General features: G+C 47.6%; 1 protein-coding gene across 1 annotated transcript in view; it reads right to left on the bottom strand.

Moving 5' to 3' along the window:
* RBBP7 (RB binding protein 7, chromatin remodeling factor) overlaps positions 1-11694 on the bottom strand; it is a 47100-nt gene extending 35406 nt beyond the window's left edge. The window contains exons 1-4 of the mRNA XM_068268693.1: positions 11476-11694; positions 5520-5664; positions 3204-3349; positions 2929-3102 (exon numbers count right to left, since the gene is read on the bottom strand). Coding sequence (XP_068124794.1) covers positions 2929-3102; positions 3204-3349; positions 5520-5664; positions 11476-11491 — 481 coding nt within the window. The 5' untranslated portion in view covers positions 11492-11694. The remainder of the gene's footprint in view (positions 1-2928; positions 3103-3203; positions 3350-5519; positions 5665-11475) is intronic.
* Positions 11695-12038: the final 344 nt, after the last annotated feature.

Consider the following 12038-nt stretch of genomic DNA (forward strand, 5'->3'; position numbering starts at 1 on the left):
ACTGAAATGTGACATAATGAGATAGACATGTGTTTGTACAGTGCCTAGCACACAGATAACTATGCTGTGTTCCTTTTTTTATTTTTCTGCCTGAAAGAGTTAAATATCAGGTATGTAAGTGGCTGACTCAGTCCTGACTCAGACAGGAAGTGACTACAGTGTGACCCTCACTGATAAGAAATTCCAACTATAAAACACTTTCCTAGCAGAAAATGGCTTCTGAGAGCAAGAAAGAGGTAAAAAAGGGGAATTTCTTATCAGTGAGGGTCACACTGTAGTCACTTCCTGTCTGAGTCAGGACTGAGTCAGCCACTTTCATACCTGATATTTAACTCTTTCAGGCAGGGAAAGAAAAAAAGGAACACAGCATAGTTATCTGTGTGCTAGGCACTGTACATACACATGTCTATCTCATTATGTCACATTTCAGTTGGGGTATCCTTTAAGGGGTTTTATGACTGCAGTCCTTAAGTGGTTAAGGGAAGTCCTTTAAGACATAAGTTTGTGGTTATATGTGGAAGGACAACATTAGCAAAGTAACAGGGATGGCACAAGTGTATTTGTAATAAAGTCAGAGACATAGGTAGGGCATATGTCTGAAACTGATTTGAAGCACAGCCCGAATGAGTCTCATATGAACTGGAAGACAGTGAAGGAAATGGCAGAAAGCTGTAAGGATGCAAGTCAGTGTTGTACCATTTTTTATGGTTGAAGGTCTTTTTCAACCAGCCACACTATATAACTTAACCACTTGGGTATGTGTAAAAATACACCCCAAAACACATACTACTTCTCTAGAGTACGGCGATACCACGTGACACTTTTTTGCAGCCTAGGTGCGCTAAGGGGCCCAACGTCCTATTCACGGGTCATTTTGAGGCATTTGGTTTCTAGACTACTCACGGTTTAGGGCCCCTAAAATGCCAGGGCAGTATAGGAACCCCACAAGTGACCCCATTTTAGAAAGAAGACATCCCAAGGTATACTGTTAGGTGTATGGTGAGTTCATAGAAGTTTATTTTTTGTCACAAGTTAGTGAAAAATTACACTGAAAAAAATCAAATCAATTTCCGCTAACTTGACAAAAAATAAAATCTTCTATGAACTCGTCATACACCTAACGGAATACCTTGGGGTGTCTTTTCCAAAATGGGGTCACTTGTGAGGTTCCTATACTGCCCTGGCATTTTAGGGGCCCAAAACCGTGAGGAGTAGTCTGGAAACCAAATGCCTCAAAATGACTGTTCAGGGGTATAAGCATCTGCAAATTTTGATGACAGGTGGTCTATGAGGGGGCAAATTTTGTGGAACCGGTCATAAGCAGGGTGGCCTCTTAGATGACAGGTTGTATTGGGCCTGATCTGATGGATAGGAGTGCTTGGGGGGGTGACAGGAGGTGATTGATGGGTGTCTCAAGGTGTGATTAGAGGGAGGGGGGAATAGATGCAAGCAATGCACTGGCAAGGTGATCAGGGCTGGGGTCTGAGGGCGTTCTGAGGGTGTGGACGGGTGATTGGGTGCCCTAGGGGCAGATATGGGTCTGATCTGATGGGTAGCAGTGACAGGGGGTGATTGTATGGGTAATTATTGGGTGTGTAGAGGAGAGAACAGATGAACACAATACACTTGGGAGGTGATCTGACGGCGAATTTGCGGGCGATCTGATGGTGTGGGTGGGTGATCAGATTGCCTGCAAGGGGCAGGTTAGGGGCTGATTGATGGGTGGCAGTGACAGGGGCTGATTGATGGGTGGCAGTGACAGGGGCTGATTGATAGGTGATTCACAGGTGATCAGTGGGTTATTACAGGGAAGAACAGATTTAAATAATGCACTGGCGAATTGATAAGGGGGGGGGGGTCTGAGGGCAATCTGAGCATGTGGGTGGGTGATTGGGTGCCCGCAAGGGGCAGATTAGGGTCTAATCTGATGGGTAACAGTGACAGGTGGTGATAGGGGGTGATTGATGGGTAATTAGTGGGTGTTTAGAGGAGAGAACAGATGTAAATGCACTTGGGAGGTGATCTGACGGCAGGTTTGCGGGCGATCTGATGGTGTGGGTGATCAGATTGCCCGCAAGGGGCAGGTGAGGGGCTGATGGGTGGCAGTGATGGGGTGATTAATGGGTGATCAGTGGGTGATTACAGGGGTGATAGATGCATACAGTACACCTTGGGGGGGGGGGGGGGGTTGGGAGTTAGGACCTAAGATTAAAAAAAAAAAAATAGCGTTGACAGATAGTGACGGGGTGATTGATTGGTGATTAGGGGAGTGATTGGGTGCAAACAGTGGTCTGGGGGGGGTGGGCAGGGGGGGTCTGAGGGGTGCTGTGGGCGATCAGAGGGAAGGGCAGGATCAGTGTGTTTGGTGCAGACTAGGGTGGCTGCAGCCTGCCCTGGTGGTCCCTCGGACACTGGGACCACCAGGGCAGGAGACAGCCTGTATAATACACTTTGTATACATTACAAAGTGTATTATACACTTTGTATGCGGCGATCGTGGGGTTAACAACCCGCCAGCACTTCCAAACGGCCGGCAGGTCGTCGTCGCGGGTGGGCACAGCCAGTTGCCGGGGAAGCGCGCGTCACCAGTGACGCGATCGTTCCCCCGGCATGCCGAAAGGACGCAACGCCCATGGGCGTATTGCGGTCCTTTCGGCATCCACTTTGCTGCCGCCCATCGGCTGGGGGGGGGGGGGGGGGGGGGGTCAGCAAGTGGTTAAAAAGCAGAATCTGAATCGCTTGCAGTGTGCAAGAGGCGTAAGACAGTAGGTTTTTGGGTTTCACCTGTTGCACATGTGCTTTAATCTGAACAGGCTAGTAAATTAACTAGCTGGTGCTAATCTAGTAGTACTTCATTAACAAAAACAAAAATTGTGGCATCTATTACAATGCACTTTTATGCAAAGATTACCCAGATGTTACACCTACCAGGTTTGGATGGATGTTTTGTGTAATCGAATACAAGCACGTCAGAGGAAGGAGTTTTGGTTGCAATGATACATGGGTTCTGAGGCATGTACCTGGCCCGATTCACTTCACCTTCATGGTTAATTTTGATTTCAGTTTCAATTTTACCACTAACCGAACCAAAGCCACCAAACTCTGAAAAACAAATGCACTTTAGACTGCACAACTACAACAATGCATTCAGTAAGGTGGTGGTTCTACTAAGAAGGGGGCTGGGGGATACAAAACAGACTTACCGCCCTTTTCACTGTCATAGTGAGAGGCATCAAACTGTGCATCATCATTGGGTATCTGAACTCTAGCAACCACAAGGTGATTTTGTTCATCTGATGTGTGTGTACCAAGCACTAACCAGTGCAGGGCATAATCTTTTCCTTCTGGTCTAGAAGATGAAAAATATATACATGGAAACATCAACTGTTTATTAAAAATGTTAATACATTAGGCTTATTCACACTTGCAGTTTAGTTTTTGTCTACTTTATAAAGTAAATCTGAGACAGGGGGAGGGGGTTTAAACAAATTATACATACCTGGGGCTTCCTCCAGGCTGATCACTCCCTCACCCTCCTCCATCAACTACAATTCTGACCCAAAAATCCTCCAGTCTGTGGCATCCTGCGCAGCAGTACTACTCAGACGCAGAGCGCTCCCAGCATCAGGGGAGCACATGCAGCCGGACCGTGACGATTGAAGGACTCTTGGGGACGAATTGCAGACGGTACAGACAGGAACAACGAACATCTATCAGGCCCTAGGCAATATAACTGTGGGTACATGTAAGAGTGATGTGCAGGTACTCTGCAGGAGAATGAGGGGATTCTTCCTCTATCACACATTCTTCATGAACAATCTGAACCAGGTTTATGGGTGATAGACAACACCTGTGTTCAATGTGCACAACATTCTCAGTGGATTCCCTGCAGCTCTGTGGGGAGTGCATATGTAGAGTATAGTACTACTGTGTAACAAAGTAAACCTGAGAGATGAAATTAAAGTTTTATACATACCTGGGGCTTCCTCCAGGCTATCAGTCCATTGCTGTCCTCCTCCGCCACCTGGATCTTCTGGTATGGTTCCAGGTACATGAGCCAGTCGGACGTAGTGCACATGCACACACTTTGCCGCCGGGAGCGTACTACACCTGCGAAGCACTATTGCGCAGGTGCAGAATGCTCCTAGCTGTAGGAGCGGCACGTGGCCGGACTGCGCTTACTGGCTGAATTACCTGGACTCATAGCAGAAGATCCAGGTGGCGGAGGAAGACAGCGAGGGACTGATTAGCCTGAAGGGGGCTGGAGGAAGCCCCAGGTATGTGTAAATTTTCTCTTTTCACCCGTCTTAACATCAAATTATTTGATTTCATGTATGGAGTGCATAAATGAGCATCAGCGACCCACACAATTTAATTTTTGTGGACTAAGCAGAGCTATTACTGTACATATAATACGAACGCTGCTATAAATATAATAGAGGGGGCCATTTATAGCCGGTCTATAGTGGTCAGACGCCTGTTATTTTATGGGACGACTTGGCGCCCAAATTTACTGTTATAGCCACTATTTACACATTTGTGTTATGCTGGGTATACACGGTGAGTTGTTTCTTATCAATCGAGCTGCTGATGGCTTGATAATTACCGACATGTCCGATCACCGCGACTGATCTATACCGCGCTCGAGCCTCGCAGGCGGACAATGGAAGAAACAAGCGTCAGATAAGGAAGCGCCCGCGGGGACGAGTGCGATTCGATCCAGGCACCCACGGGGACGCACCGGTATCTAGTACCGGTAACCAACCCTCTAACCTTTACTTTAGCAATTGCTAGTAGTGGGTCATCCTTTTGCACTTCAGAGCTGTGAGGAGTACTTTTCCTACAAAATATCTACACCAAAAAAACAACATTATAAGCCCTTCGTAACTAGTAAACTATACAGTAAAATCCCTTTATAGTAGGCTCCAAGGGACCAAAAAAAAGTAGTTTACTCTATCAGAATTGGTCAAACATTTTATATTCAGGGCTGGTTCACACAGACGCTTGGCAGCGTTTATCACCAAGCATTCGGGACTCGTCGGCTAACCGCTCCCATTCAGAAAATTGGGAGAGGTTAGCATCACGCAGTTACTGGAGATTACGCAAATGCAACGTTCTGATCCCGATTTAACACATCGTTTCGGTCGGCCCTAGAAGCATGCAACATCCAGGGTCGGCTAGCCGCCGCGGCTTCATGTCCCCTTGCGGGGACGAGAAACGCCAATCCCGACAGGAAACAGATGATCGCTGTACTGCCGCCCCCGATCTAGATGTCACAGGACGACGCAGCTTCCCGGCCGCCCCAACTCCACCTGCCATCCATGTGAACCAGCCCTTACACAGATACATTTGCTGGGACCTGAGGACTGAGTTTACCATATCAGATTACTATAATGAGATTCTACTGTAACAATGTCCTATTAGAACTGCTACAGCATTGGGCCAAGGTTCTTATGCCCTCAGATACACGAGAGAAACCTCTCGGTGAAGCAATAAAAATAAACAAGCCGAACTATTACCTAGTTACATCTGGTAGCCACTGAACTGTGAGGCTTGGCCATTCAAGAGCATGTGTCATCACCAGGTCATACAGGAAAGGAGTGTTTTTTTTCCATATTTTATACTCCTCGTTAATTACTCGTTCTTCCACGGTATCTTCAAACACTGCAGAGGCAAATTTATAAAATATCAGCATAAAGTCACACTAGGTAATGTAAAAGGTCAATATTTTCGTTAAAAATTTTCAAGGATTTTCACACTACAGTTATGATGTATAAAAAGAAGCATTTCATCTTAACTCTCTAATACAACATTTACCCTTGCTTTAGACAACATCTGTACATAATTATGGCCTGGGGGTTTTGTAGAAAGCTAGAGAACATGTATGGTAAACAAAAGAAAAAAAAATATAAACTATACTTGTGTAATATAGCACTGGTCCCCTCCGTAGCAGCCAACCCAGCTACACAAAAAACGCTCCCAGCTACAGGAGTGCGACCGCACGCATGCGCAGTGAGACTGCTTGAGAGTTGAGCTTTAGCAAGGGACACAGGCTTCCAGGTACTGCAGAAGTCTCAGGTAAGTACATCTAATTTAAAATAAATAAATGTCAGGTGTATCCTTTAACCACCACTGCAGTATATCTATGTCCTCTGACTTCATTTAAGCCACGAGTCAGTAGATATAAGTCTTGTAGCACAAGCAGTGCTGTGCAGGATTGGGCTTGCTCCTGTGCACATTTCTGGCACTATCTGATGCAGCACTAATTGGTGAACGGGAATACATGTTCCCTGAGCTAATGAGATTGATTTTTACCATTAAAACTACTTTTATTTTCTCAGTTCATAATGGAAAATACACTCTGTAGCAATATTTCAGAATTAAATATCTTTACCATAAACTGTCAGGAACATAATCTAAGTTTTGTGATAAGCGGTAAGAATAGCCATACAAAATGTGTTTTTTTATCTACAGTAACACTTATTTTTAACCACTTAATGACCGCCTAACGCCGATAGGCGTCAGCAGGTCGTTAGGGGTATAGCATGGAAACAGCCGCTCGTTCGAGCGGCCTATCCATGCCAGTTCACCGAGGGTGTCTCCGTGAACAGTCTGCGAGCCGCCGATCGCGGCTCGTAGGCGAAATGTAAACACGCAGGGAAAAAATTCCCGCTGATTACATCAGCAGCTCTGTAAAGGAGATCTGCGATCCCCAGCCTCTGATTGGCTGGGGATCGCCGGCATATGATAGGCTGAAGGCTGTCAGTTCCGGCGCAGGACGGATCTCCGTCCTGCGCCACTAGGGCTACACGATTTTAGGGAAAAATCGAAATTGCGATTTTTCTCTCAGAAATTGCAATTTCGATTTTTCCCCGATTTTTTTTTCAAATGCTGGGGGGGGGGGGAGAGGTTGGTCCGCACTGCCCGGTCCTGTCCGTAATACTTTGCTTCTGGCCCCGCTGTGCGCGGATTGGCCAGAAGCAGTGAATATGTATGAGAGTTAATGAGCGGGGAAGGGGGGGCGGATCCACTCCAGCAAGCGGCCGGGCAAATGCAGCATTACCAATCACTGGCTAGCGATTAAATGACGGCAGCGGTAGGCGGAGCTGTATGCTCTGTACAGCTCCGCCTACCACTGCCGTAATTCCATCGCTAGCCAGTGATAGGTAATGCTGTATGATGTGCCTGGCCGCTCGCTCAAGTGGATCCGCCCCCCGCTCATTAACACTCATACATATTCACTGCTTCTGGCCAATCCGCGCACAGCGGGGCTAGAAGCAGTGAATATGTATGAGCGTTAATGAGCGGGGGGCGGATCCACTAGAGCGAGCGGCCAGGCACATCATACAGCATTACCTATCACTGGCTAGCGATGGAATGACGGCAGTGGTAGGCGGAGCTGTACAGAGCATACAGCTCCGCCTACCGCTGCCGTCATTCCATGCTAGCCAGTGATTGGTAATGCTGTATGTGCCCGGCCGCTCGCTGGAGTGGATCCGCCCCCCCGCTCATTAACTCTCATACATATTCACTGCTTCTGGCCAATCCGCGCACAGCGGGGCCAGAAGCAAAGTATTAAACAGCAGACCGAAAAACCGATGGTACTGACGATCAGCAGATCGTCTTGCCACGAACCGCGGTTTCGGTTTTAAACCGAAAAACCGTGCAGCCCTATGCGCCACTCAGGTAAAGGAGGGGAGGGAAGGCAAGGGAGGGCAGAAAACGCTGCGGAGGGGGGCTTTGAGGCGCCCCCCTCCCCTGCAACACATATAGCCGGCGGCGATCAGACCCCCCCCCCCTAGCAGGGCATCCCCCTAGTGGGGGAAAAAAAGGGGGGGGGGTTGAGTCTGATTGCCCTGGCACATTCACGATCTGGTGCTGTGGGCTGGAGAGCCCGCTCAGCACAGATTAACGCAGCAGAGCCTGGTCCTTAAGTGGTTTTTAAACTAATTGGTAAAACTGAGAAATTGTGTTTTTCCTATTTTTTTTCCTCCTTGTTTTCCCATTAAAATTCATAGAAAACTAAATTCTGTGAGGGAAAAAAATGGCATACAATGAAAGCCTAGATAAAGGGGTGTCCGCAACACTGGCACAAAATATATGTGCGCAAAGCAAGTGTGCTAGGGCTCAACAGTAAATATAGATTAAATGAGAGGAAAGAAAGCCCCCATGTTCAGCACCACTTGGAAATATACAAAAATACTTTATTCAATAATTGACACTAATAATGAAAACATGATGAGATTCAACATGATTAAAAACAATTAAAACAAGCGGCAAAAGACAATTCCCTGCTGCCAAAGAATAATCATAAATACATATAATAATGGTAATTAATACAAATGATCTAGCTTCCCAATGACAATAAATCAATCAATCAAAATGCTGATGAGATTAAACCAGCATGGTGGGCATCTAAACAGAGCCCACCAATACTTGAACCCGGGTTCAGTAACAATACGTGAAGAGGAGGGGGAATAAATCCCAAAGTGCATACAATAAGTGCAAAAAATGCTGTAAACAATTCAATAAATATGTGATAGATATATGATAAATGGAAGCAGCCTAATGGCAAAGTGCATGAGAAAAAGAATGGTGAGTGCTGCAAGGAGAAAAAAAAATATATACTTATCCCCAGGTAAAGAGCAAGTCAAATAGGATGCAGATGGCAGGGAAGAGTCGGTGTCCCTCCGGACTGTCCCGCTAGCTCCGCGGGCGTCACCCCGCTTTGGAGAGAGAAGAAACCGCAAAATGTGTACGCCTGTCCGGCGTTTAAATGCTGGAACGAAGGAGGGCGTGCGCATAGACGTTAATGACGCACCACCCGGAAGTGATGTCAGCATGAGCGGAGAAGACGGAGGCCGGCAAGAGAGAAATAGAGACCACGCTGGAGCGCATCAGCGAGCCAGGAAGCCGCAAGGTGAGCAGTGACAGACCTAGAAAGGCGCAGAAAACGTCACAAAAGGCTTAGCCAGGTCCCACAAAGAGGTGGAAAAAGGAAGGAGAAGCCCCAGATAATACATATAATGCAATATAATACAATTGAATACAGTGAAAACCTACGCACATACAGCAAATATAAGCATATAAATTGGTGTCTCCCGGTGCCTTTTGGACTTTAAATAATGCAAGAGGTAACTAATTACTAGAAAAACCCCATAAAAGAAAACTGTTCATATTCTATGAACTGTCAAAGATCTGAACTTGAGACCCAGTGGCAGTGCTGCACAGCAACAGTGCCAAATTCTGCACCTTCATGCAAATATGGTTGCAATTGGCAAGCAACTTGAAAATGTACTTATCAAATGCAGTTGGGAGTGGAAAAAAATGCAACAAAAATGATGTACTTATGTAAAGGGCTATGGAGTCAGAGTAATTTTTGGGTACCTGGAGTCAGGTTTCATAAACTGAGGAGTTAGATGATTTGTGTACCGATTCCACAGCCCTACTTATGTATTAACCGCTCACCCCACAGATTCGGCACAAATTGCTGATCTGGCAGCACACGCCCACTTCTCCTTTGCCCAATACTGACCTCCCCTCCCTCACACACCTAACACAGACCTTATCTCTCTCATACACCGAACACTGACCACCCCTCTGTCTCACGTGCCTAACACTAACCTCAGCACCAGGGTACTTAAGGGAACCCAGTAGCAAACCTCATATGGAAATTATGCTAACATGATTGTGTTGACAGCACCCTCATGAACTTCTAGGTTTTCAATAGGTTGTAGTAAATTACGCCCTCACTAATTGGCCAATCACAACGCTTTGCGCTGTAAGAGTGTGCTGAGATTTCAGAACTGTTCCCTATGAGGCTTTCTGCTGGGTCCCCTAAACTAGTGGCCTGACCTCCCTTCTCTCTCACACCCAACATTAACCTCCCCTCTCTCTCACGCCCAACACTAATCTCCCCTCTCTCGCGCGCCCAACACCAACCTCCCCTCTCTCGCGCACGCGCCCAACACCAACCTCCCCTCTCTCGCGCACGCGCGCCCAACACCAACCTCCCCTCTCTCGCGCACGCGCGCCCAACACCAACCTCCCCTCTCTCGCGCACGCGCGCCCAACACCAACCTCCCCTCTCTCGCCCATGCGCGCGCCCAACACCAACCTCCCCTCCCTCTCTCTCTCTCGACACCAACCTCCCCTCTCTCTCTCTCTCTCTCGACACCAACCTCCCCTCTCTCTCTCTCGACACCAACCTCCCCTCTCTCTCTCTCTCGACACCAACCTCCCCTCTCTCTTTCGACACCAACCTCCCCTCTCTCTCTCTCTCTCTCTCTCTCTCTCTCTCTACACCAACCTCCCCCCTCTCTCGCACGCGACCGACACCAACCTCCCCCCTCTCTCGCACACGACCGACACCAACCTCCCCCCTCTCTCGCACGCGACCGACACCAACCTCCCCCCTCTCTCGCACGCGACCGACACCAACCTCTCTCGCGCGCCCGACACCAACCTCCCCCCCCCTCTCTCGCGCGCCCGACACCAACCTCCCCCCCCTCTCGCACGCCCGACACCAACCTCCCCCCCTCTCTCGCGCGCCCGACACCAACCTCGCATCTGATGCCTAAAATTAGCTCTTCTGATTAATACCAGCTGTTTGTGACAAATCTGCAGTCAGCAGGCTAATGCATAAGCACCCAAAAGCTGCATGAAGTAAACAAAAAAAAAAATATTTCGCAATGATTACACCAAAGTGCAAGTCACAAGAAAAAAAAAAAAAAAAAAAAACACATTTCACATAATTTACAGAGATGCAGAACAATGTACTGTGTTGTAATTACATGATTTTATTGATCAGAATACAGTTAGGTATTGGATGTATCCATCTGTATTATAAAACAGAACAAACTGCTCCCTACATAACCTTGTGCTAAAGCAATTTATCCACAGCATTAACAAATGCAGACATCAATCGTTGGTACTCCTGTGCCAGATGCATTTTGCTTTGGCATCAGGATGCACTGAAGTTGAACTACAGACGGAAGCAAATGCATCCCATTGTACTTTTATCACAGACGCCTGTCACAGGAAGGGCCATCTATTATAGGAAAACAACTGTTCACCATTACTAGATTAATTTCGGAAGATCTCCAGATCACATTCTAGAAACAAAAGTGTTTTCCTTGCTCGAGATTCCAACATTCTACCAGCAGAATCGATGAGCAGAACTATGTGGCCCTTCCTTGGCGACGCAAATAACGGTGCTAGGGTAAGGGTCTTGCCTACAGAACAGGCATGGCTCTCAGCACAGTCAGCACACTACTGAGCACACGTGTGGGTACATGAATGAATGGCGCCGCTTCCATGCATGACCAACACATTAGGCTTATGCATAAAAAGCAGCGCAGCGAGCTCCAGTCACAGCAAAAGAAGCCGAGAGAGAAGCAAGCGATTATATGAGAAGCGACCACGCATCACGTCTCCGAGGCAAATTGGCCTTACAGCAGCCCAGGCCCCTCTTACTTTCTTTATTCGCCATGTTCCCGCCTCTTTCACAGCAGCAGCGGCAGAGAAGAACAGTAGCGGCGCGGAACCCCGCTCACCGGCCACCAGCACCGCTTCCCGCGCTAACACTCCACACACTGCGCGTGCTGACGCAGCCAGGAGATCCCCCGCCAAAGTTCCACAGCTACTTGTAACACTGGCAGCACGCTGGCTTCTCCTTAGCCGCGCCTCCCTTACGTAGCAGCGTGCGCCATGCGGACGAGCCAACCAATCGTAAATCGGGCACGGGATTGGAGACGCTCGCGAGAATCTGAAAAAGCAGTCTCCTCTCCATCTTTTACACTGGCAAAAAAGCACACTACTTACGTGTGGTCCTGTACATGTGTTAGAAAGCTGCCAATTGCTACATTTCACTTTTGGTGATTTGTTCCACAGGAGCTAGAATTTGGCCAGAACAAGATTTTTGTTCAGACAGAATAAAATCTGGAATTTAATGTTGGTGAGGATTACTGACGGCTGACAGTAGTGTTGGTTATATCTAGGAGAACTTATGGAGTAGCATGTGATTTGTATGATCAGCT

Source organism: Hyperolius riggenbachi, chromosome 2, assembly GCF_040937935.1.
Source record: "Hyperolius riggenbachi isolate aHypRig1 chromosome 2, aHypRig1.pri, whole genome shotgun sequence".
NCBI classification, from domain to species: domain Eukaryota; kingdom Metazoa; phylum Chordata; class Amphibia; order Anura; family Hyperoliidae; genus Hyperolius; species Hyperolius riggenbachi.